The 27,490-nt window shown below is 36.6% G+C and overlaps 3 protein-coding genes and 1 long non-coding RNA gene across 12 annotated transcripts in view; 1 reads left to right on the plus strand and 3 right to left on the minus strand.

Moving 5' to 3' along the window:
• rdx (BTB/POZ and MATH domain-containing protein rdx) overlaps positions 1-9,262 on the minus strand; it is a 54,047-nt gene extending 44,785 nt beyond the window's left edge. For both annotated transcript variants that reach the window (XM_022061747.2, XM_022061751.2), the window contains exons 1-2: positions 9,094-9,262; positions 8,627-8,743 (exon numbers count right to left, since the gene is read on the minus strand). In XM_022061747.2, coding sequence (XP_021917439.1) covers positions 8,627-8,634 — 8 coding nt within the window. In that variant the 5' untranslated portion in view covers positions 8,635-8,743; positions 9,094-9,262. The remainder of the gene's footprint in view (positions 1-8,626; positions 8,744-9,093) is intronic.
• Positions 9,263-9,348: 86 nt separating this feature from the next.
• Positions 9,349-15,263, plus strand: LOC147874831 (uncharacterized). Its single transcript, XR_015533624.1, has 2 exons — positions 9,349-9,910; positions 11,777-15,263. It is a non-coding gene; the product is annotated as an uncharacterized LOC147874831 (long non-coding RNA).
• Positions 10,207-18,586, minus strand: Orc2 (origin recognition complex subunit 2). Of its 4 annotated transcripts, none has more exons than XM_087342715.1 (10): positions 18,397-18,586; positions 17,234-17,344; positions 16,317-16,517; positions 15,729-15,928; positions 14,837-15,036; positions 13,614-13,746; positions 12,869-13,100; positions 11,858-12,091; positions 10,883-11,093; positions 10,207-10,774 (listed from the first exon to the last, which is right to left on the minus strand). In XM_087342715.1, exons 1-9 carry the CDS (start codon positions 18,500-18,502, stop codon positions 10,888-10,890), a joined length of 1,623 nt encoding a protein of 540 aa, XP_087198841.1. In that variant the 5' UTR covers positions 18,503-18,586; the 3' UTR covers positions 10,207-10,774; positions 10,883-10,887. The 4 variants fall into 4 exon arrangements, with proteins under 4 accessions (XP_087198841.1, XP_087198840.1, XP_087198839.1 ...); XM_087342714.1 differs by having other exon boundaries at positions 10,207-10,783; XM_087342713.1 differs by having other exon boundaries at positions 10,207-11,093; positions 18,397-18,585.
• A 1,858-nt stretch (positions 18,587-20,444) lies between these two features.
• nAChRalpha4 (nicotinic acetylcholine receptor alpha4) overlaps positions 20,445-27,490 on the minus strand; it is a 62,128-nt gene continuing 55,082 nt past the window's right edge. For 4 of the 5 annotated variants that reach the window (XM_087342707.1, XM_022061744.2, XM_087342709.1 and 1 more), the window contains 2 exons: positions 26,724-26,943; positions 20,445-26,240 (listed from right to left, as the gene is read on the minus strand). In XM_087342707.1, the coding sequence (XP_087198833.1) occupies positions 26,055-26,240; positions 26,724-26,943 (406 nt within the window). In that variant the 3' untranslated portion in view covers positions 20,445-26,054. Of the gene's footprint in view, positions 26,241-26,703; positions 26,944-27,490 lie in introns of all 5 variants that reach the window. The other variant, XM_087342708.1, reaches the window with a different exon arrangement.

Genomic DNA, 27,490 nt, shown 5'->3' on the forward strand with positions numbered 1-27,490 from the left:
GATAAAGCCTAAAACAAAGGACGCAGTGACACACATGCTTTACGTATTTCTACACGTGTCTCGAAGTAATTTACGTACCCTATACGCACGACAAACATCTTAGTCAATCCTGAAGCGTTTTATCGTATCAGTTACACCGCACGACGGAAATCAAATGAAATTCGATGGATAATTATTAAGATACTTATAAAATAAGTTATCACATACTGTTTCAATCTACCATTCCTGCATCTGCCTGGCAAATTGGAAAGAAAGTGAACACTTCGGAGCACGCCCAAGCGAATAAATGATTTCTCCTGTTGCTGAGAGCCAATTTACTCGGCGAATTGTTTCTTAAACTGTCGGACTTTTATTCCAAATCTGACCATTAACATTATTTAATCATTATCGGGGGTGTTACTATCGACACGTGTTTATTTCTCACCTATGGCAGTCAATGGTTGTTCGTGACAAAATGCCATTTTCATAACTGATAACATCGACGCTAAATGCCACCTTAACGACGTCTATAATCAACCACGCTGGAAAACGTCACAAAGAATCAAAACATCGCCAGCCCGCAGTACGTCGTTGAACAGTGAGTGAAAGTGAGCAGCTGTGTGCCACTTTCTACGCTACAAAAAAACGCGGCCACAACAGGGCGTTTCAAAACCTCGCGACACATATCGACAGGGAAATTTAAAACAGTTTAGGACGACCAACAAAGGCAAAAACCTGTCGTCCACATGCGACCAGAAACCCACAGATGTCATTCCCTGCAAGGACCAAAGACAAGAGTGAAATACGATCGGCTCAAAACTGAGAAAATAAGATTAATTTCTACGTAATAGTTACATGAAAATTAAATTAAGAACACTGCAGTATTTTTGTTTGTCAACCGTTAAGATGATTTAAACGCGAAGAGTTCTTTAAACCTCACTCTTTAGTCAATTCTGACTTCGATTATGAGCTGATTCGTTTTCATTGTACATAAACGTCTCTTAACACCGCCATCTCCCAACGTTCTATTTATTTATTTTTACTTTGAAACAGTTACTCTAACAGGAAGAAGCCATAAAGGTGTCAAAGGGAGTGAAGTTCCATGTGTTGGTGAGATTTACGGTTCTCATGGCTACAAGTATGGAATGGCTGTCCTCTGGGAAGTTCCCCGGTCCATTATGGCAGATGCTGACTCGCGTTTCAAACGTGCTCTATCATCAGGGAGATGTCAGCTATCTTCAAGATGATGGCTGTCACCTTATGCCGTGAAAAGAGACACTTGGCACACAGCAGAGTACGTCTGGACACAGCAATGAGGATTCCACAAGGCTTATCCATCCATGTTACATATACAAGATCGAAAAGAGTAACTAACATTTAAGATATCGGACAGCATGTAAAGCCTACACAAATTAGGGGAAATCCTTGCCTGCCAAGGACTTGCTATCGTAAGCCAATGAGACGAAAACATGTTATGACACTTGTCTGCTGAATCGACGTTTAAACGTATCGGTTACAGATCGAATGTCCAACACTCGTTTAACAGCAATTTCACTGATAAAACTATTACAGGAAACGTGAAATAAAAGTAGGCACTCGATGTAGGGCTCAGATAGTGACCTACAAGTGTGACCTGACCTTTGAGAACAGAAAGCTAGTGAAAGTGTTGCTCCAATTGTCAGGTATACTTGTCATCGGCGGTGAAACCACTTACATTCGTACCCGGCTTCAATTACACCACAGATTAGTTACAACTTAGCCATGTTAAGTCCGGCGCGGAAAATCTCGTATTTAATCAATAATAACACATTACAAATGTGGCGAGTCAACAGGACATATTCGGATTTTAATAACTCCTACTGAACGGAGTACTTTTGGGGAATTGAACCTGGTTCGCATTATTTATAGTCACAGCACCAAGTCTCAAACACATTACTCCAAACTTCAGCTGACAGATGAAGGGAGGCCACCATTAACCTCTCACAGTGTAGTCGGCCTCGAGATCTGATCCAGAAACTTGCCCAAGACAATTAATAAATAATCCATGTAGCCCAGATACATCTTAAGAAAAACATAAGGGTCATTTCCAAAACGCGTTCTACTCAGTTCTGCATATCCCACTGGCCTTTATGTTAATTTGGTGACACAAACCTACTGCTGCAAAGCTAGTCTGACTGCAAACGGCCCATGCCTCTAGAAATCCACACACCCGAATGACAAATATTTATCGTATGTACCAAACCGATTCAATATTTTGACAGACAGACTTACAAACTTTCTTAAACATCATTTACATTAATCTGTTACTTCAGAGGGCTAAAAGATGCGTTTGGAAGACCAACAAGTGGCCTGAAGCCTCGACTACTAGACGACGACGACAATGATAAAATTTTTGTACGAAGAAAAGTTTTCAAGAAATAGAAATAAGAATCTACAGTGGACCGATTAACTAACACCGTGATAGTTAAACCCAAAAGTTCAACACCATGCCCTTTCGCCCTGATAATAAAAACAGCAAGGACCTCAGAAGACCCAGAAGACCATGCCTTCGGACGCTATCCTAAGCCAGTTCTACAGGTATCGTCCCATGTTCTCGGTTCGGCAAGAGGACGTTTTCCGTATGAACCAAAAATAAATTCAGTCATCGACTTTGGTGAAGCATTTTATTGGAGATCCTTTCAGTAACTTCGTTTATGAGACACGCGTGCAGACAGATGGACGGACAAATATCGCATAACCGGACAGAAAGGGGGTGTGTGTGTGGTGGTTTAGGCCGGGGTCATCGTAACATATGACAAGCACACCTGAAGGAACATAAGCGTCCTCACCACGGTACAGTGAAAGTATTAACCCACTTTTCGAGTTTCGTCACAGCGTCCCACTGCCATATGAATAATGCACAATGTTATCACGGACCACAGGTATAATCAACTTTTCAACCATCGTACAAAATGAACAGCAACTTCCGGTCTCCCATTTAAAACCCAAAAAGAATAGCGTATACAATGTTACTAAATGTTTTGTATCTCTCGCCGAAATTTGAAATTCTCTGACGATGGTACGTCATATAAAACTGCTCTTTTGTACTTACTCCATTGTCTGAATTATAACACTACAACGTTTCGGAGGTTGGATCTGTGTCCGTCATCAGGAACAATTTTTTTTTTTGGCGGGGGGGGGGGGGGTAAAGGACAGAAACCCTACCTGTTAGGTGGGCCCCTGGCTGAGGAAGCCTCACATTTAGTCTCGGTCTGGGTTCAATCCTGAGTGACTTCAAGTGATATTCGTGGTAGGCGAAGTGACACCGAAGAAAGTTTCTCTCCGAATATTTTCTTCGGTGCTCTTTGCTAATTACAATTCCAATATTGTTCCGTACTCTTCTACCACCATCCCACGAGGTGTGAGATGACCCTGACCAAGCGGGACATTATCATACCCTCGGTCCTAAATCATCGTTGCTTAATCTCCCGACAGACACAAGGCTGGTATCTGATAAAGCTAGTTTTTTTTGCGTTTGTTTCACAAAGTACTGCTTCGAGCATGAACATCAAGTACTTTGTAAAGCGACGTTCGAAATGAGCGTATTCTTCAAGCCCTGTACACTTCGCCGATGCATTCTGCACAGTTTATTTTGGTATGTAGAAAAAAAATATACACTTGACCGAGCTGCTGGCCTTCGAGTACCAAAGGTGAGGAGGAACGCTGAGAGTGAACGGCGCGCACAACTGCGCCATGCGTTCAGTGATTAAAATAACACAAATCAGTGAGAACCCAGAGGGGGGAAGGCCCATCTGGCTTGTATCATACAGAAACACTACGGCAGCATTACAAGCGAGAATCTGCGTATACCAAAACTTCAAGCAGCGACAAAGAATTTGTACTTAATTTATGGTTTATTTAACGATGCTATCAAAAGTTCTGACGACTTGAGTCGAATGAATGGCAATTTTGTAATGTTCCTGACTATGGTACGACATAATGTGTGTAATTCTTCTTTGGAAATCTTTTTACTAAATTTTCTTTTTTAATTAAAACACGACATTTCTGAAAATGGTTCTATTTCAATCCTTACGTGACCGGCTGAAATTAACAATTTTCCCAAAAATCACAACCCCCCCCCCCAAAAAAAGAATAACAAATTTATCTACATCATTTAGTGACCAAGGACTTAAGCGACCTTCTGACCACTTCTAGCCTCGATCGACCAAAAAAAAAAAAGACGTCATCGGTTTTCTCAATCCATATGGTTCAACACAGAGGACAATGGAATGAATAATGAATTAAAAACGATGTGGAAAGAAGCAGTCGTGGTCTAATTTACGGTATTATTCTGGCAACTGCCTGGAGAAACCGAGGAATACCACGAAAAATCCTTAAGTCAGTACAGCGGGGTTATCGGGCCGAAGAGCTCACGAATACGAAGCAGGATTGCCAACCATTCGGGCCGAAGAGCTCCCGAATACGAAGCAGGACTGCCAACCATTCGGCGGCGTACAGTGATGACAGCGAAGAAAAGAAAGTCGTGTGGAGGACGGGAGGCTCAGATCGTGACAGTCACCACACCCACTTTCACATCAAAAATCAAACAAACCGGGCGGATGGCCTCCAAAAACACAAGACTCTTCTGTTGCTGAGACACAGGCTTCCAAGAACACGTGGCCACCCCACCGTGTGAACACGTGTCGTAGTTCTATGTTTGTCTTGACATGACAGCTGGTTTTCTCGACCGAGATTTGAACAAGATTCCCTTAGAATACAAGTAAAAAGAGTTTCCAATAAGCTAAGCCACTCTCATTGTCGTGACTGAGTATGAATGGAGAAGTCCTGTAATGGGCATTCACATGCAGTCGTTTCTATTACAATTTCTTCAATTACGTAACGATCCTGAAAGGGTTGTGCTCCTAATGAGACAATCCGTGGATAATTGACGCATCAAAAGGTTACAACAGACGGTCTGGGTTGATCTTCGAAATGAGAACACTTCTCTGTTTTCAATGTCGTACCCTACTTCTTCTCTAGAAACATCAAGGCTCAGTAATTTGTACGTGATAACACGAGACAAGAAAATGGTACAAACGACGATTATATAAATTATGTATTCATCACATCTGTAACTGGAAAGATATTTTAACCAAATTCAAGGTAAAACATTATTAATATACGGGGTCTTTAACCAGCTTAAAATTCACGGTATGTTTGTGTCTGCTGAAAATGTTGCATGACCCCCAAAAGAGAAGTGATAATTTTTGTAATTATAATTTTCTTAAAACAATGTGCCAACTAAATTATTAGTGACACATAATCCAAGTTAGCTTTGTCTACGTAAGCTGAATCTCTTTAAACAGGATTACCTGCACCTTTTTATCCGTTAAGAGAAGCAAAATTCCTCGTTAAGATGTAACGACTGGCTCAAGAGGAAATACCACAATTGTGTGATAAATTATCAATTAAAAATATCAAACCTTTAAAACTCCTTTTAAATATTCCACAAGGGGTGGAGTACCCTAATACCTTTCCAATGACACGAAGGTGCCCACAGGCATGACATCCCTGAGCTACAGCTCAAAAAACGTAAAATATCTAACAGTGTCATTTCCCGCAGGATTTCAAGATCACGAAATTGTCATGCGGTAAGATTTGTTGCTTACAACCTCTGACCATTCTTTAATACAATTTGAACTTTGGTGAAACCTGGCATAAGGTTATCTGACATAACATAACTAAATCCATGTTTTGAACTTGCAGCATGGGATGATGGTGACACACCGTGCAGTTTGCCAATTTCAGAAGCAAGGCCAAATTCATAGAACTCAGAAATATCAATTTCAGCTACTGTTCCCTGCATGCCAATTCACAATTATCCATACGACATTAAAAACTACATTTTCTCCATCCTAAACAAGACTTCACGTCATGTTATAACAACTCTCTCCTGAGAACCTTGTTTGTGTAACTGAACTTGTATACCGTGTAATAACGGGCAATATCAGACGAAATCTATCTATATAATAGACAAGTGTCGTTTCGATGGTGACAATTCTTCAAAATCTCTATTAGACTGCAGGCAATGTAAAAACATAAGCATACCCCCTCAATATAAAATTTATTTATAGAACCTTTCTTACTTCTTATTAACAAAACAAATAAGCAAACTGCAATCTAACGTATACACTTCTCACAAGTTTCACCAAAATACATGGATATATTTTCAATTGTTTTGTTTCTTCTCTGGTAATTCTATTGTTTATCAGAAACCTACTCTAGACCAAACAGCATTTTCTCAGACAACCGTGACTTTGTATTACAAACTGACACAATAACGCTATGTATAGCCTACGTTATGTGTTGGCTGTTTTGTTGATGATCATTTCTAAAATCAACATTTGAACAACAATATTATTTACAGGATTTGAAGTTTTCATGGTGATGAGTCTGAAGATGGCTGTCTTCAGAGCCCTCATGATGGAGGCAGCAAGGACCTCTGAAATGTCAGTAAACTTCTCCAGACTACACGGCGCAACAACCCAAAAGACAGCCATCTTCAAGTTTACGTTCTTCAGGAAATTCCTTGTAAAGCATTTTTGCACAATCTGTATGAAATTAACACAGCAAGGCTGGTCATGTCTGCCTGTCCGTCTCTGTCCACATAATTCCACTTGAAAACTACTGGATGGATTTGGAGGAAATTTGGTTATGGGTGTTATGCAATTGGGGTCTACCTTAAAATCACACTCTACAATTTCCTCCAATCAGTAATATCAACACATGACATATGGTTGAAGATGTTCAGAAGATACAAAACACTGAAAAAATAATTCTCTGTGTCGTACAAAATAAAACGATGGCTGCATAAAGGGAAAATAAGATATTTGGACTGGATAAGACTTTCTGTATCTCTCACGTGACAACATCAAACATACCCGATTTTAAATACGCGATGAAAGTATGCTTTCTCAGATTTAAGGGTCAAAAATAATTAAATTTTACGGTTCAGTTCAAAGTTACATTTAAGGTATCAATAAATTTAAAATCTGGAATTTCACACACCCTTAATAAAGAGCTAGCTTTATAAACAAGAAGTTATCAAAAGAATTATGATGCCACTTATTTTCATTTTTGTATTATCATCTACTACCCAGACAGGCCATCAGGAATTATAAAACAATAAATATATATTTAATGTAAATGTTATTACTAAATTGGTTAAATAGCTACTACTTTTATGTCACACAAACAAAGGGTTCTCAACTTTTCCCAAATCTGAGGCAAAATATTCAGCCTTTATCAACTTGTAGGCAGTAATATTATAACTGAGCATAATTTATTATATAATTAAAATAATTACTATATTAAGCTTGTTACTACAAACAAGATCACATATTACTCAGTATGCTTTTTAACAAAATTATTCAGAACTAAGCTATATGACACTGTTTATGCTTGAGCAATCTTTCAATATCAGGTTTATAGTTTGTTGTTGTGATTCACAAGCATCCCTCCAAGCATTCATTAATAGGACACATCAAAGTTCTTGATTTGTCATCCTTCAATGAGCTGAATAAATCTCACAATACTTACTGGAAAATACTGATGACATTAACAAATCATGTTCTGTGATATCACGTAACTATTTTTCATAACACAAACATGCACGCAAGTCACACTAAGCAAAAAGGACAGAATGCAAGTTAAGAACAACTGATTTAAACCATCATACACACTTGAGAATGGCATGTAATGGTTTAAATATTATCAAATGTGATACTATTAAACAACTCTAGTGTACCTATCAGCTTAACAAAGGAAAACCCAGTCAACTCTGTTCAACCCTACACGTCCAGTAGTCCCTACATAACCACCTGGTTTAACATTCATTAACTCTCCACTTTGCCCACAGAACGTATTTGTGGGTTCCATATGATTCTCAGTATTAACAAAGATCATTTCTATGAATATTAACCAAATGATCCTTGCAATATAGATGTATTATTTTTACTCTGAGGTTAAAGATTGAATTGTAAAAGATTATTTACGCGAACTTCAGAGGGTTAATCTAAATCAGATTCAAGTGAAACTAATCTACCTTAACATGGTCTCAAATTTGAGATAATTATTTATAAAGAGAAAAATACACATGTTCATTTTGTGATCTCTTCTTTGACCTGAATCATAACTATACTAGTTACAATTACAGAAGAAGTTTATAATATGGTGATGATATATGCTTGTCCACGCAGTTTCTACATCTCACATAACTATTTTATCTACCAATTTCTCCCTAATCTGTCACACCAGGTTTTATTTAATTTCGTTATTACCCTAACACAAACAATTTCAAAAAAACAAACAAACAAACTTATGCTGTAATAACATACTTTGCCAATTCATGCTGCTAATCATATTTACAAGCACGACAAACAATATGTGATGAAAACTGTTGTGCTTATGGTGTCATTTTGGAAATTCATTATACATTTAAACAAATGCATAGTTTAAAGCACAACAGCAACTGCTAACGTTACAATATAAATTATGTTTCTCAGACTTCACTTGATATGCCAGCATCAATTTTTAAAACCAAGTATATAAGTTATAACTTCTAACACACTAATATGAGTGTAAAAATGTGTACATTAATGTCACTTACCGAAACATAGACGCAATTGCATGAGTCGGTGTACAGATAACACAGCAAATAGCAAGGTCACTCAATGCTTGCTGCTAAACATATATCCATGCAGCAAGCCACATTAACTGCAGACACCTACATCAATGTAAAGTAATACGTTATAAACTTATATAATGAGTGCACAACACGCAGAAACACATCTGTAACACTTCTTTGCCATATGGCTAACTATCCTATACCTTCAGCTGTATAAAAGGTACAATCCATTTCATAACTTACTAATGACAAAATCAATAAGTGATACAGGAAGCAAAATCGTCGAAAGTCAAAATTAAAACAAATCTCGAAAACTTCTACACGTACACAGATTTAAAAGTAATTAATTATTTCATGTATGACCATCAAAAAGTCAAGGACATTCAACTCTGTAGCCATCTCAACAGGACAAAAGATAACCTTCATGTCAAATATTGACTAAGACCTACTTTCTAGTCAAGTCCTTCTCATAATGCTTGCAGATACATGGCTTTCATCAAAATACACATATTTCCAGTACACATACTATATTATTACAGTCAATTCACTTTGAATACCAAGATCCGAACACAATTCACATTCACTCGCCATACGACACTACCACCAGCAGCAATGCCAAAATTTTTCATATACGGTAATCAGTGCAACCAACATAGGAATATATTTCGAATACAAGTCCACAGAAAACCTGATGATCAGTGGCGGAGCGTGTCGTGATTATCAGTTTTAGCCAAATCCTGATGCACAGGTCGTAAAAATTTTGGATAGTGAGTATATACATCGTATTTCGTAAGTCATAATACCGCACACGAGCACAACAAATATTTCGTATTTAAAATAGCGAGAAATCGTTTTTCAAAATGCGAGCCGGGTTGTTACAACACGAATGGTCCACTCATGAAGTAATGATATTAACTCCTATATAAAAACACCACTCTAAATAGTACAAAGAATTCATCACTTATAAAAACAAATGTGCTGTAGAATTGTGAATGACATATACAAATTTTATCACGTGAGGTTGGTCTCCATGATTAATAAATTACAAGTACCACTCCATTATACCCGTCGTATGTTGTACAACGTAGTCACTGCTAGTAAATACAGTCATGCATTAAACTGTGGCCATTGCAAATGAAAGCGACAAATCTAAGCTATTCAATTCTTATAACTTGGGTTACAGATGTCACCTTCTGACAGAGGAAACCACAGTACACTAGTACCAAATATTTTATTCATGAACGTCAAGGATGTAATTTTTCTCAGGTACACACTCAAAAGTAGGGACTATTACAGCTAATACTATAGGTAGAGCATTTTGTGTTACTTTTGAATATAATGACTGACGTTGATAATACAGCCATTAAAAAATTGTGAAATTATTCAAACATCCAGCAGTGTCACTGCCCATGGAGCATGATAAAGTAATGTAATTTCTAATTATCAGTGTAAAATGACACTGTAGTCCACACCATGATTCCAGTTGGTAATTACTAAGCATTCATTCTTTCACACAATTTTTTGCAGATAGGGGTACAAATACAAGTTTTAAAATGAATAAGTATAAGAAATCCCATACACTTTATTCATACACTCAAAAACATGAACAGTGCAATGAAAAACCATCTTTCACCATTATTGTTTTAAAAACGACTTTTCACATTTTATTTGCTCTCACAGAAAGGTATTAAGGCATCATAGGTTACTATTATCAACCTGTTTGTGGTTTATTTAATAAAATAATGGATTAATGATGTATTGAAATGGTTATTGGACAGTCATCACAGCCTAATTTAAAGTACTCTCCTGACTCAAATTATATCATATTTCTTATTATACTACAATAAAAGAGTCTGAATCTCCAATCAAAAATAAAAATGTTACTTCAAATTCTTCTCACATGGAACTTCACCTCATCAGACCTGACCAAAGTATTCTAAAGTTATTACAGAATACACAAATAGTGGGTACTCAGGGTTCATTCCCATTCCCTGGGTGTAAAGCAGCCTTGGCATGACAGTGACCACTCATCACCATCCAGTGGCTTGTGCATGGAGCTATACCTCCACTCTCCATATGCCTTCAGTGTGGAATTGAACACCAGGGACAGCATTACCTTTATCAAACAAACTGAAGTATCTGAAGATATAAAATGAATTCATTCATGGAATGATGATATAATGAATAAAGAAGAGGATTATATATTTATGAAAACCTGTGCTTCCATGTTCCCTGTACCTCTGCTATGTGTTCCCTTCCACTTGTTCCAAGAAATGTTGCAACACTGTGATATCTATGGGAACCAGAAGTAGTTCTGATCCATCAGGGCTGCGACGTTGGCGTATCAGTTTATGGTCCAGGAACTCAGTGAGTTGAGCTCGAAGTGCAAGATCTGAACTTACCAGCAAACTTTCTCTTGCAGACCAATACAGATCTTTGAATGGCATTCCTGCAGAACAGTTTGTACAATGATGACAATAAAACATACCAGCAATTATCAAAATAAAGTGTTATAAAAGTATAATGAATATGAGTCCATGATTTCCGAAAACATTTCTAGATAAATGAAAGGGCCATAGTGACAGGGTTTCCACAGTAGCAGAGTTACATCTGCAGATTAATGGAAGGTGGCTTCAACACTATTTCAATCGTCACATGCACATGTTTATGTTGCACTCAATACATAAAGGAAAATTAACAGGAATTATTTAACTTGACCCATGAACCTGCAAGGATGGGTAAAGTGTAAAACATACAATAGTAATAAGACAAAGTCCCACAAACACTCAAAGACTAAAGATGAAAACCAAATATCTTTTAAAACAGAAAATTCCTTGACAAAGAGATGGCAAAATAATGAAGTCGATAATAACTAATTTTGTACAATTACCACCATCAACATAACTACTCCTCTTTATCCTCCTCCTCCTCCTACTACTACTACAAGGATTTTATGCAAAGGGCTACATCACACATGAGAGAAATCAGCAGTGAGTACAAAGTTTTAGATTAAAAATGTGAAGGGAAAGACCACTTGAAGATCCATGTAAAAATAAAAGGCTAATATTAAAACAATATGCTTCACCCTCCTGTCAATCTATAATAGTAACACAAAAACACCTTTCTTCACAGGTTAGTACAGGAAGCCTCTTCAAGACCAGAAAGCCAAGACACTCAATTCCATCCAACTGGATCCAATTGCAATCCACATACCTAGGAATGTGGGATCCTTATGGTTCCTCAGCTGATGGCGCACCATAATGATAAAGATTTTGCGTGCATTGGTGGTCAGGGAGTTGAACACATTAGACAGGGATGACAATGCTAGGCCACCAGATCTCTGCACTAGTAATGAGCTCTCGAACTGTGTCTCCCCAGAGTACGGTTGCAGAGATGTGACGTCCCACCACACAAAGTTGTAGCGACTTAATTTTGCCTGATCCCAGACTGCAACACATACCAAACTTTCAGGATATTGAAGACTGCTGGAAATCAGAACTTCAATTTCATGTGTTCCATTCCTCAAATATTCAGGCAACTGAAAGGGACCTGCAAATCACTGTTCCTAAGCATAAAAACATACTAAAGATTACTGATTTCATATTACAGCAGTGTGGAAGAAGTTGATTCTTGACAGAAGATGAGAGTGAATTTGGAGATTTTCCTAATTAGAACAGTGACAAGCATTCACAAAGATGTAAAACACTTTTTAAATTAATTCTGTAGTAATTCATCCCACAGGTTACAAAACTTTAACCTTGCTTTATTATAGACAATGTGTTTCTGTAATTTAAGCCTGGCAGCACTAGAAATGCCCCACTTAATGGTACCTGCACCTTGTCGTGGTGGTGGGGCTTGAGTACCTCAGTGACACTAAGATCTATGCTGGCGGTAGCATAGCTACTGGTAGGGCCTTCCTAGCCAGATTGGTCGAGGGGGAGAGGTCAGACTAAGATAGGTACCCTGGTCCTCCAGGTTGGGGGTTGGTCGCAAGGCTAACAACCTTGCACCGTAAAAAGGAAGATGTTCAAAACCTCAATTAAAGCCTCGGACAGACGGACCTAACTGAGGACCGAATGGAAGAGGAGAATTGAGGACGCCATGGACAGAATACGGACCGGAGAACCATAGAAGAAGCATTAGAAATGTAGTTAACACTCAAATGCATATGAAGACCGAACAATCATGGGACTATTACAAAATTTAAATAAAACAGGAACTCACTGAGTGGGGCATTTATATGATCAATGGAGGCAACGAGATGTACGTGCTCCATCTTAGCAAGTCGTGAAAGTACATCCTGACTCTTGTTAGACTGCAGCATTGGGCCATCCAAGTTGTGAACGATGATAAACAGCTCACTGGACAACTCCTCCTCAATCACTTCCAAGCATTCAAGCATCCCTGCTGGCCGATCTGGCAATTCCAGCACCTCATCTGCTATTGAGTCTACAACCTGTAGCAAAATAAGACAAATGTAGAGGAAAATTAATATCAAATCTTTTTCCACCACAAAACATACATGGAACAATTAAAATAGGAAGGGGTTACAACTATTTCTTCTTCATTCTTCACCGTTATCATTTGTACGCCGCCACATGAACTCAGCTAAATATGAATCCAGATGACTCCAACTCCAGATATTCGACTCTCCCGTTTTGTTCTGATAACCAACAAGTACCAAATATTCAATAAAGGGAAATGCTTGCTGTATATCATACTCATCACACTGGAATTTCAGTATATATATTTTAACATGAGTTTCCACCTTAAAACAAACATCTGACTGTGAAACACACAAGTGTTGTAAGTGAAAATTGATGACAACAAATCAGTACGACATAACACAGTTACGCAACAAATTTAATTCTCAGTAATGCAAAACACATTATTTGTTATGTGACACCAACAATTCTTAACTTGTATCATAAAATAATATCCCATAAAACTTCAAACACAGCTCACCAACCTCCTTCATAGTCAAACTGGGGAAGAACCCATTCACTTCCAGCACCAGGTGGTCTTTTAACATCTGGGTTCGGAACTGTTGCAGTGTGTGCCGCTTTGAGCCCAGCCCGTAGAGCACCACACTATACTGTTCCCTGCAATGACAATCTTTCATTTGCTGTGCAAATGTGAGCAAAAATGTATCTTAAAACAAAGACTCGTTGAGGAGTTGCTGGTCTCCCATCGGGCGCCTCCCCAGGTGGCAGATAGGGGAATACTCACCAGAAATGGAGGGTACAGGGGAAATAAAATACCTGGGGCAGACCAAAACCAGACAATGCTGCCTTGTAGTGACAGAAGTTGGTTCTTCAAAGGATAGGGGAAGAATATCCTGAAAAAAAATCACCTGGTCCTCCAGATTGGGGGTTGACACGGTGGGCCAGCTCCTCACCCGTCGGAAAAAATCACAATGCTAAAATAGCCTAATAAAAATAAGCCTCGGAATTGGAACCCAAGAAGACAAACATGGCAATGAAAATGGAAAATGAACAACTGATTTGGTACGGACATGTGCAAAGGATGAAGGAGGAAAGGTTACCAGAGAAGACTATGAAATGGCAACCAAAAGAGAGAAGGAAGAGAGGGAGAATGATACCAGGATGGAACGACAGAATTATAAGAACCATGATAGAGTGGAAACTACCTCCGGAAGGATGGGAAAATACGAGAAGAATGGAAGAAAATATTAGGCACTGGAAGACCGAAGTGATGGTCAAGAAATGGAAGAAGAACAAAGACCTGCTAAAGGCTCAAAATGTTGAAAAGACACTCAAGTATATGTTACAGTCAAATTCAAGACAACCCCTAATTCTTTAACTCTTAAAACAACGAAAAACTTTCTCTTCTCCTCGGGGAAGTATAGTAATTTGGAAGGTTCGTTAATTTATACTTATACATGTATAAAAAATGCACAGAACCTCACGGAAAGTTACCACTTGCAAGACCAAGACATAAATGCAAGAATAATATTAAAACAAATCTTATGAAAATCTAATGTGGACATGTAACTTGACTCAGAATAGGGCAGTGATGAACTTTCAGATTCCATAACAAAAGAAACTGAACATTCAGGGAGTCCACTCACTAGTACTTTGTATAGTATAGTAAAGTCACCCTTATCAAAAAGTGAGGACACACGTAACTTGAAATTTAGTTAAATACGAAGAGAACTGAATGCATTCACACCTCAGGGCAAACATCCACTTGCTGAAGAGCTGTGTGTGATCTTCGCAGAGGTTGTACACAGCCTGTTTGTGTGATAATGTCATGTCCTCCAGCAGTTCGTGCAGCTGTTTCTCTGCCAGGCGTGGTTGTTGCAGTCTGTTTAGTGTGTGGTCAGATGTCACTGACTTCTGATTGGTAAAGAACTCAGCTGCTTCCAGTACCTGTCAACACATCAGGCAGTTCAACATCAAGGAATGAGGGCTATTCAGTTAACACGAAGCTAACGTTCAGACATCCCACAAAATCCACTATGTTTTGAGACTTCATTTCACGCTAAACTCATTATGGATGAGATAACTGGGGTCTTAATTCAATTATTCATTTAATCATTGATTCATTCTATTGATAATTGATAGTTACTCAGCTAGTAAAGAAATTTCCTGCTTCATTGAATACTAAAGCTCATTAATATGTTCACAAAATCACTTCCCTGAACATTATCCTGAGTTTACTAAACTAGTCCATATATTCACAACCTATTTCACTAAGGGGGGTCCGCAGTGGCCGCGTGGTCTGAGGCGTGGGCCTTGTGCCGCTTGGTCACTGGGACCGTGGGTTCGAATCCCACTCAAGCCATGGATGTCTGTCCGTGTTTTTCTGTGTTGTGCTGTCCTGTGTACAGGTAGAGGCCTCGCGACGGGCCAATCCCTCATCCAAGGAGTCCTACCGAATGTCTATAGATGAAGCCAACGAAAAGTTTGGTCCCGCAGTGCTCAGGCACTTGAAGAACAGGTCGTTCCCACTATCCCAGTATTTCACTAAGGTCCATTATAAGATTATCTTTTCATTTACACCTAAGTCTCCCAATCTTTTTCTTGCATGGCTTGTCAGTACCAATCTTCCTTTAACTCACATATTCCATCTCTCGCAGTCTTTGCTCTCTTCTGGGTCGATGTTTCGGTTCCTCCACTGCCTCATCATCATCATCTCTGCTTTCATCTTCACTTGGCAAAGATGTGTCACTGTCACTAGGGATGTACTCACTGTCACTGGCTGAGAAGTCACTGTCGCTCAGGTGGCCATCAGCAGCATGCCATGCAGTTGACGCAATCTCTGCAAATACAGTGAAGGCAAAGTCAGATTGCTCCAGACTGAAAAACACAAGAATTATATGAATTCAAATTATTCACTTTGTACTGGACTGATAATGAACATGAGATGGCTGTCTGGTAAGGCGGCAAGTACCTCTGAAACAACGGTAAACTTCTATGAGAGTAAATTTTGTTACAACATAGAAGACAGCTGTCTTCATACTTACTGCCATGAGAACTCAAATACTAAATGGTAACAAACACTTCAACACTAATTGTAAAATTTGGATAAATGTAGTTTTGCTGGGTACTTAAGTTTCTCTACATTACAATCACAAATCCGGCTTAAAAATTAATGCACAACTATCACAACTAATAAGATTGATCACAATGTTAGTGGGTCAACTTACTTTTCTTCAGTCTCCTGCGCAAACTGTATGGGGTTTTGGCTGATGAAACTTGATTGCTGGAGGCATGTGGCGTCTCAATCGCCTTTCTAGACTGTGGTGTTTTAGTAGCTCTTGGTGTTTTTGGCATGGCTGCCCTCTTACCCTTCGGAGTCTGAAATCCAAACATCTGCTGACCAGGTATATCACCGTCTTGAAACAAGGCTGTAAGAGAACAACCACTCTTGTTTATTTGGATGGTTTGACACCTCAAACTGTACTCTCTCTCTCTCTCTCCTGTGCAATATGTATACTCTGACATATGTAAAAATATAAATACATGAAAACCTCAATCTGGAAAAGTCAAGGGAAGAGGACACATGGCAGACCCAGGCCCATATGGGAGGATATTGATCATTTACATTGACAACTACACAGTTTGGTCTGTTCTCACTCCTAAATCTGGTATTACCTTCGTTGAAGCTAATGGGTGTAATCATTTTACACAGATAGTTTATAAAACCATCATAGAATCCCAAAAGTACACAAACAGGGTCTTTAATTTCAGAATGTCCATCCATAGAAAAGCTGCTTTCAATATGGCTATCAAATCACCTCTGCTATTTGTGGATTGGTCTTAGCTTTAACCTTCTTGAAGTGCACACTGATCATGCTCTTGACATGAGTAAAGTATCTTTTGTTCATACCTCAGTGGACCCTACTTTTAGAAAGTCACATTTCAAATTTAATTTATATGAATGTTTTACACAAGATATAAATAAGTGTAGAATATTTTTCTACAGCAAAAACACGGAACTTACTTTATGATACAGTATAACATGGTTTTATGTAAGCACTTACAGCCATGATAGGAAAATACACTTTGGCTGACAGAAGATAAGCACTTATAATAAATACACTGAAAATGCCTGCTTTCTAACCTGTTGGCTTCTCATTTGTGTCAAGCTCTTTATATGGGACATCATCCAACTCTTCATCTGAATCACTGCTCTTACAATGTTTACGGGTCTTTCTTCTTTGAACAGCATTTCCTAAAATGAAGATGGGTTTTGGAAAAAATGCAGTCAACTAAATAAGTACAATATAGTAATAAACTTACTTTACACAGAAATTGTGTTGAAAATTATCCATTGGCTGTGATATGCATACTATATACAACTTTTGAGGAGCAAATGGTAGTCAATGGTAGATAACAGGTAGTGAGTTAGTGACAGATACTTGTATTGATTTTATTTATTTTCTTCCTGCCCTGACAGAAGAAAGTTTGGTACATATCATTTAAGGAGTTAAATTCTAACCACCTCAACTAGCAGTAAAACAAAAGGCCAATAAAAAAGTGAGCATAATAACAAATCATCTGAACATGGGTGAAGTGTATCCTCCTGAAATGCTGTGTATATTAAATTTACCTTCAGCAATGGGTAATGTCATAACTGCAGTGTACTGAATTTGTTACATTCATAATATCCCTACAGAATCAGTAAATGTATAATGTCAGGTACAGCATAACAAATACATGAATAAGCAAATATAAAAACACATATGAAATCTTTGACACCATAAAGACAAGAGGGAGTTGAAATAGGTTTTTGTACTGGTATTATAACATGTTCCACATCCTTTGGTTTAGCCCAAAGAACGATTTAAGGAATGTAAATAAACTCCAACTCTTAACTCCTATGAATGCACAAAACCTAACCAATCCAAGTGAGGTTTAAACTGAATATGCCTGCATGGTGCTAATTTTCTCTGGTATTCCAGGTATCCTGCATTCACTACACAAATTTAATCACTATCAATTTACTGTATGTAATACAATCGCCGTTAACATATCGGAAAAAACGCATATAAAACAACATAACCTTGTCACGTGTATCGGTCTGAAAAGAAATAGGCAAAGACATATTATCACCTGTTTCTGTAAGCTGAAAATGAAAATGTATTCCGAGAGATTCAGACACAAATAAAACGTGATGACCTGAGATGCTTGAATCTGGATTAACTTACAGTCACATCTAAATGTAGCGAATTTCAAGCAATTAACGTCAAATAATTAACGTTTTAAAAATGCTTATGTTAATACCTATTTTTTTGTTCTTTATATCTTTAATAGAAATTATCTGTTTCCCAACGTCTTGGTCGGCGATGAATTGTACTTCAACATGTTTATTCTTCATCCGAGTTCCCATTTTCGCGCTATTTTACATGTGTTCACATTACGAAGAACACATGAAACATACCCCGGTTCCGCATGGATTAGAATTTAATAATCGGTGATCTGAGGGAAGATAATCTGTGGAGTGACCACGTACTTTGAATTGGATAAAAAAATACTATATCTTCAAAGGTAGGAAAACAGCAACCTAATTGTCTTCAAAATATTCAAATTCGTCAATAATTATAGCACAAAAATTGCAGAGTAACAATAAAAATATTCTTGTAATTTCTGTGTAAACTTTCACAAGCAAATATATTAACCTCCTGTTTTAAATCCAAAATGCTTTTATAATTTTAAAAGCTGATGGGCTAATCTTATAAGGCAAAATGTAATAAACCTACCAACAAATTAAAGACTGGACATTTAATTACATGTTATGGCTTTCAGGATTCAAAGTACATCAAAGAGATACCCAGTATGTATAGTTGAGTTTTCACAAGGGTCTGTCATTGGTCCTTGTCATATGAGTCCATTCAAAACACTTGTAACTATTTTTGCAAAATCCATCTAAACATTTCTTTCTAAATATCACCCTATTTCTGTGAGATCCATTTTAACATTTATCTCCAAATTTTCCCTGCCTAGGTCTCTCAATTTATAACTTCCCTTCAGGTTTGAGTCTTCCATTCATTTTTATTAATTCATTACTTATGTAACTTTTCTGTTACTTTTTCACATTAAATTTTATTGCTGTTAATTTGTTATGTAATCAGGATAATCATTTCCTATACAGAACCCGCATGAAATACCAGCACAAGTTATTTAAACAGTTCAGATGATGCAGTTATCATTCTTGGACTAATTGTTACATTTTCTCTATTGTTTGCTGTAAGTTCATCTGTATTGATACTGTAAAATCTATTACATTACACTGAAAGAGAAAGACTGGAAAAAGACAGGGAGAGGATTATGGTTTTATGTTAACTGAGCTTTCAGATTATACTTTGTTTATCAGTGAATTTAGATGAAGATGTCCACAGGCATGGCTTCCTTGTGCCACAGGCTTGTCAATTTTTTCCTATAGTATGTCCAAGTGTGATTTGTGTTGGCTTCTGAAATTGTTTTTTTTTTGCACCTGGCCTTACACAATTCTATAGAAATATAAATCACATATCGATAAATTTGGATTTGTGTCTTGAATTATGGTATGATAATATTTAGTGTTTAAAGTATGAACTTCTATGACTAAGCGTAACAATAACATTAACATCTCAAATTCTCCACTGGATTTACTAAGTTATCATAGTAAAGTTATGCAGTTTATGTCTTGTTCTTCACAGCAAAATCATTAGGTTCATATTAAGTATATAAACTGATGGACAAGATAAAGCTCACATGACCACATATTTTGCTGCAAAATGCAGCCATGAATTATTAACAGAACACTGCTCAGAACTACTCACATCCTGTTAAGACTCATAGCACTTCTAATGTGACTGTTCTGAAATTTGAATGGGTGATTTTGTTTTCAGAAAACACTGTAGCTGCCAAGTACAGAATAAAACATACCAACATAAAATTCTTTAAAGAAAATATGGAGAAAAATTTTGCAAAATTTTTGCATTGTAAATGTAGAGGAAGGAAATCGATATTATTTCCAATTGGTAGTTAAAAACTTGCAAGTTAATGGTCCCCCATTAAATTCACGATAAGAAAATCTCAGATAACGAGCATTTACAACATTAAGTTAAAAGACTTAAATACTTCTCAAATTTAGTTTCAATCATTGTCGCCAAACGTTTAAGCACAACTTTTCCTACATTCATCAGAGGGTTCTATTAACAGTTTACTGAGACTTCAGATTCACAAAATCATGTACAGTGGTTGTAAAACTGGAAGGCTGATATCAAGACAGCTTCTGAGCACTGAGTGCCCCAAGACCAGTGGACACCTTCTAATGCCACTCTCACATGTAATTGTTATCTGTATTATTTTAGCATTTAGTTTAGTACAGACATTTACACAAGCTGAAGATACATTGACAATAAACATTGTTACTGCTGCTATGGTAAAAATGTCATTCATTGTAAATCAACCAACAATATATTTCTGTTTACAATAATCAACTATTATCTATATATCAACTAGAATTATACAAACTAGCAAAGTCTGCAACTGTAACAATAAAAATCAATTGTGTGGTTGTGTTGTCTTTAAAAATATGAACAGCACAAACAGAACGAATTTGATCAAATGTGAACACATGTTGATACCACCTAGTCTGGAGTGATGGAATTTTGATGGAAGATGAGAGATTCACAATAAGGACCCATGCATACAAAACAGGAAAGCTGTCTGACCAACACCACTGACAGTCAATGACTATTAATAACGGGCATTGTGATCATACTTCCCCTTATTCAATAAAATTATACCATAAATGCTATTATTTCAACAATAAATAAGTTTAAAAATGCAATATTCTCATAAATAAATATGATGAGAGCTGGCAATTCCTCAGAAGACATGATACACAGGTTTTATATGTTGTAGGCTAAATTTGCAATTACAGTTTTGAAATAATTAATGCTAGTGTCATTATAAAAAGTAATTATTTTGCATTTTGGTGACATTAAAGTCAATAACCGCTCAGTCAGTATAGTGATTGGCTATGGACTGGATGACTGGGGTTCAATTACCAACGGGGGCAGAGGATTTTTTCACTAGCCTCTGTGTCCAGACCGGTTCTGGGGCTCACCCAACCTCCTATCCAATGGGTACTGAGGTCCTTTCCCAGGGGTAAAGCGCAGCCGGGGTGTGATGCTGACCACTCACCCCCATCTAGTGCTAAGGTAAAGAATGAGTAGGAGCTATATCTCCTCTAGCCCAAGCACCTACATGGCATATAGTGGGCAGCTTTACTTACTTACTAACATAAAAATCTAGATGTCACATTCTTCAGACACATTCCTGCGCATGAAAGACACATGTTGCTATGAGGTAAGAAGATTGGGATCCACAAAACCTATGTTGTTCAACTTGTTCACATTTGACCTGATCCATTAACTCACAAACATGCAATCTCCCATATGCTCTGCAACTCAGTTGCATCTGAAAATTCACAATGCTCTTCTCAGGTTGTAGAGTGGAAATGTTTCAAAGACTAAGTACCAGAAATAATTATTTTAAAATTTAGTGCCAGAATCTTGCACAAGTAATGACAGCATACCACTAGTTTCACTACAGATCTTAATTTTATTTTATTACAGTGCAACTTTTATAATTTATTAATGTTTTCATTTTAAAAATATTTTCTGTTTAGCACTTAGTCCTCTTGTCATTTGCACTTCACAATACAAATAAATTATTAGATGGTAATTTGTTGAAACATGTTAACGGTTAGCACTTGTGGTTCCAATAGGAACTGATAGGTATTTGTTTTTCAAACATTGTTGTGTCTATGCTGTGTGAGACGTCCATTTCACAATCTTATCAAATGGCCTTATATCACATCGTTTCTCTTCACTCTCAAACAGAAACAAAGCAACACAGAACACTTTTTATACTAATACAAGCATGCATGATGAACATATTATTAATTCTCTCAAGCCATGAGCACCATTACTATGAAATTAAACTCTACAATTCTGGAATCAAATCTTGGAAACAATAGAGTAATGCTAGAAAGATATCCTAGACTAAAGAATCAAAAACTTCAAACATAAATGTGGTATCTAGCATATAAAAAAATGTGTAAATAAATGAACAAAGTTGATGAAATGCACATATACACAATCTGACAAAAGACTGAATTGTCAGAATATTAAGATACTTTTCCTACACGTGGCAGAAGCCCTGGAAGACTATAAACTGTAAATCCACTATGACTATGCCAACAGTAGACTTTTAGTCTCATGGTACGATTTCTGAAGCCAAAGCAGAACTGTTGGATGAAGCTCTTAGCCTGAGAGTACATAATTCTCATCAGAATGAAAATAAATTTATACATATTGTAACAAACGGTAAATAAAACATTAATTCAGCAGCATTTTAAATTAACTGTGATTTAGTATTTTTCATATGTAGGTCTCTACGTGTATATCGCAGAAGACTAGAATAATTCTGTTCATCTTCGTGGTCAAAGAAGGAGAAACATAAATTAGCAGCTTATGTTATTAGCTCAACTATAAGGCTATTTTTAAGTAAGTGGTTACGACATATTTCAGATGCAGTCAAGTTCTCATGCACAAAATATGCTTTAATGATTTAAAAATGGTTAATGTATGGTATTGTTTATGTAAGAGTGATCCAAATTTAACCTGAGATTTTGTTCATAGAATGTGAATAAATTATCTTATTCATTTCATATTAAACAGTCTTCTCAATGTACCAGAATAAAACTTGAAACTATAGTCTAACGCAAACTGCAAAATGACACAAATCCACACTGTTTATAATAAATGAAGAAAACTCCAGGTCAAATTTTTACCATCTTTATAATATAGACCCAGCTGAAATAATTTGTTTTAAAAAGGAAGAAATTCACAGAAAAATGGTCAATCAACAATCTCATTCAATAGAATTCATTACTGGCAACAGTTTAACTAACATAAGTATCTTCTTCTCTGTGGTCACATTCTGCCAGAAATTATCATTCTCTGAACCATATACAGCCTCAACCAGTTCCAGAAATAAGTTTGCATAAACTTTAGCAACACGATGTTTTGAAACAAAACCCTCTCTCATAATTCTGCTATCACAACAGTGGATCTTGATTTACCTATCACACACTTTTTTTCTGAGAACATTATAAACTTGAATCAGTTCCATTAAAAATTGGGATGTAGTATGAAAAATAAATGTGTCAGTATTATGGCACAATCTGGTATCCTGTTACAAGTTAAAACAGATGGGCATGAATCATGATGAGAGATCATTCACATTTTAACAGAAAAGTAACCAATAAGCAGCTCATGAAATTCACTACTCCTATTTCACAGATGGCATTTACTTCTGTAAAATAATTTTTTGTTGCATCACCTGTACTCTTAATTATTTAATTGCAATGGGAGACTGACAGGCCAACTGACAAATGACCTGAAATGCTTGTTTTAACATATTTTGTGGCAGAAATTATAAATGGAAACATAACAATACTGAGTTCAGAAGAACTCATATAACTAGAATTATCTATCTACTAAATTACAGAAACTGTTTTGCAATATATGCCTCCTTTTCCAATATTTTTTTCCAATATATAATGGAACAAATCAGAATTTGAATTAAAATAATATACAGGCAGGAGCAAAGTTCCACAATTTGGTGTGCTCTGCACACACATGATGATACCTATCTCATTAACATAAAGTGAAATGTTCTTTACATTAGGTAACAAATTTGTTAGATCTAAAAAATGTGTGTAGGCCTTCATGTATGATGACAATATGTCTTCCAATTTATTATATTTCACGTAATAAAAAATGTATTCATATTCATACATCCATACTGGCATTATTAATACTATATTTAAGATGGACATGGCAAACCTACTATAGTTTGACTGAACTTTGAATTTCTGATGATAGTACATCACACTGCAAAAAATTGTCTTAAACACCACATTCTGAAATTTGGTTCTATCTCCGTCTTCAGGTGAAATGAGAACAAGGTTTTTTGACTAGTTTGATCAATGGCCAAACAGATTTGAAATTTTTGCCCTTTTCATGTGAATTTGGAAGAAAAATGACTTCCGAAACATTGTAGTTTTTAAAACACCTAATAAATGAACAAAGTCTGAGATGGTTTTATACTACTATCGCTTATCTAACATTTAGAAAAGACTTTTCTTCCTCTGGCAACAGCATCACTATGTATAACAGAATAATTCAGGCTGTTTCAGGTAAATTTAGGCTACAAGTTGCATGCTCAATCAACGTGCAAACATGTTTTAAAAGTGACAGTGATAATCTAAACAAAGAAACTCAATATGTATTACAAAAGCAAAATTTTAAAATTGTAAGCAAATATGCAAACTACAAATTTATTTCAATACTAACTTATACAGTACAATTAATGTAAGTATAATACAGCATTGTGAAATAACAGAAATGGAAATTTTATTCTCTGTATTGAGGTAGTAAATGTCTGTAGGACATACAGTCTTTTCCAAATATCCGAAAAGCTGTAGGCATTCACGTGCTTTAAAAAAAGTGCTTGAAAGCATGTTTTGTATAATTTCTTTCATAATAAAATTAGTCAGTACTGAAGGACCTGCCATGAAAGAAAAGAAAGGAAAATCCAATTGCAGGATGTCTCTTTACAACGCATTGTAGAACTGTTGGAATCATTTAGTCACTCAATAAAATGAGGCCTATTAACATGGCATTTATTGTTAAAAATATCAAAGAATTTTGAAACTTGGCAACCATGTCCTCATATGAAGTGGTCATATGTTTATTGGCACATTTTTTGAAGTTTTGTCTAGCGACCTTGAGCGCGTTCAGAATCTGATAGCAGGCATCTTGTGGAAACTTCAAAGTAATGCAAACCAACAACAGACTGAGTATTGGACTGTTCAATGTGTTTGCAGTTGCTTCCACTCAAGACATCACATCAAATCTTTATTATTTTCTGAAGTGCGCTCATCAAGCCAGCATCAAAATACAGAATGTCATGACAGTTTTGTGCAGATAAAATTTAATGCTGTTAGACTCATGCAGACTAAAAGGAATTACAGCACCACAGACTATTGCAGTAAAAACACTAAAATTATGGTATTTTATTCCTTAAATATAGCATATGGTAACTGTGTGATCAAATTTAACAATTTTATATAAAAATAAAGATAAAGATTCTTCTTCAAAAACTGCTAGAGAATTTGTGTCAACTCATGAAGGAAGGTACTAAAATATATGCTTCCATACTGACAAAATCTCATTGAGAATCAACTGTTTTAGCAACAAGAATTCATGACGTGTTAACTTAGTTTCATGAAGCGCCAATTCCCATCACAAGCCACAAAAGCAATGCAGTAAAAGAACGTTGCACGTAGCTTGTGTCATACTCATTTTGGTGGTCCAGGTTCAACCTTACAGAAGGCTAACTACTGTTATGATGTTTTATCTGTCTTTTCTTCTCTGCTATTTTGGAATAGTACCGTAAAATAGACAACTGATAATTCCTCTCAAATTCTCTATGGAAATTTGTTTCTTCCATCATACAGACTTCTGTGAGTCTTAGATTAAAAGGAACAAAGTGTTAGCCAGTGAAAACCTGTTAATTCTCAACCAGATGCCAAGGTGATTATCATCAAATTGTATACTAACTTCAGTAAACTTTTTCGAATGTTTCAGAAATTTTCAGTATAAATCAACTGTGCAAGTTTGCAATTTTTTTCCCCCTCAATATTTTCTTCATTTAAATTTGGGTATTTTTTCTAACTCTGCTGAGGAAAATATTTAATTATGTAAGCCATGACAATCTCTGAACCCATACGATGGACAGCGTACCCAAGTGAATTTGCCAGTTGTTAGTTGGTTTTACAGACTTTGCTCAGCCTATTTATAAAAAGGTCACAAAGGCAACTACTGACGTGGGCAACGCACTACTGTTGCAAGTTCACTGAATCCCTTGTCAATGGGAACACGATCATCGTAAAGCGTTGGTGCCTGTAGGATGATACCAGCTGTTCCCACTAGGACGGCTAGCGTGAAGATCCATAGGAATAGTCGATCCAAAACCATTGCGACATACTTCCAATCCTCTTTCACCTGTAAAGCAGGATATAATGATATTAATTTATAACAAACATGCAGAGGTACTGACTGTTAAAGGTGGTACACATAGAAACAATTGATTTTTAAAAGGTTAATGTCATTTTGTTTCTATTTAACAGCTGTAGAAATCTGTGAAGTCTTTTCCCAGATACATCGTAATGCATGTTCACGTCATGCCTATTTTCTCATTAGCATTAATTTTTCGTATATCATTGAAGTGAAATTTTTTTAACCAGCTGTAAGTATTTAAAAAAAAGTATGTATAAAAGCCATCAACACTCTTGTAACTTGGGTGTAAAAATTTTCAAATCATTTAATGAAATATGCGTCAGAATGGCAAACTATTGCGTATCACCAGAAAAAAATCATCCTTACTTTAAATTCTATCACACATAAAGGAATTCGATTTAGAGTTCTGGACAGAAAAAATGCACATCTAAGTGCCACGCCTCTTTACCATTTGATAGGAGCACATACTTTGGTGGAGTCCTCCAACATCTTTGTGTGCTCCGCAATGAAGCGCACACAGAAGCAGGACTTGTGTACTTCAGGTGGACAAGCGGAGTGTGAGAACGCGGGGTTCCGGAGCACCGGACTCTTGTTGTTGTCTGACAGTTCATCTGCTGACTCTGACTGCAGTACCACTGCTGGCCCGTGAATCTGACAACTCCCACTGAGTGGACCACCATCTATCAAACTACACATGGACATCATAATCATGCCAGATATTATGACAAATTCTCAGGTTAACAACTCCATATCAAGCCACACAACATAACTGATGTTTACATGTACATATAATATAATCAGAATGCGCATGCAATTACCATCATGTAAACAGTTGCTCTTAGACAGTGAGCTTGTCAGTCACTGCTCATAAATGCACTTGAAAAGACAAAGAAACCTCCCACATGGGAGGAGGCAAAGGCTCAACTTTAGGTTGTTGCGTCATAGAAGAAGAAGAAGAAAAGTTGCTCTGAGTAACACAAGACATCTCTGAATTTTGAAAATGTATTCTGTGCTGGCACCATTATTAACCTCTTTTGACATTTAATGCAGAAAAGTTCATGTTATAAAATTTCTCATCTACACATTAATGCATTAAGCAAGTGAACACCCTTCTTTTTATTTATTTTTTGAGTGGAAATCATGATTAGCAGTTCTCAAAGTAAATGTCAATGAAAATCCATTCTCTTAATTCTCTAATATTAGGTTATAAATTCATGTATAAATATGATTTATGA

The sequence above is a fragment of the Zootermopsis nevadensis genome, unplaced genomic scaffold (genome assembly GCF_977971745.1).
Source record: "Zootermopsis nevadensis isolate Lab colony 2312 unplaced genomic scaffold, Znev_1.0 Znev_ptg000004l, whole genome shotgun sequence".
Lineage (NCBI taxonomy): Eukaryota > Metazoa > Arthropoda > Insecta > Blattodea > Termopsidae > Zootermopsis > Zootermopsis nevadensis.

What these genes read in the sequence shown, in the direction of transcription:
- Orc2 (XM_087342715.1), bottom strand. Translation starts at nt 18,502, where the DNA reads ATGGGAACTCGGATGAAGAATAAACATGTTGAAGTACAATTCATCGCC. An exon ending in AAGTGGATGTTTGCCCTGAG is followed by an intron (nt 13,747 to 14,836) that starts GTGTGAATGCAT and finishes TTGTCATTGCAG; the next exon opens with GGAACAGTATAGTGTGGTGC. An exon ending in CCAGTTTGACTATGAAGGAG is followed by an intron (nt 13,101 to 13,613) that starts GTTGGTGAGCTG and finishes ATTTTGCTACAG; the next exon opens with GTTGTAGACTCAATAGCAGA.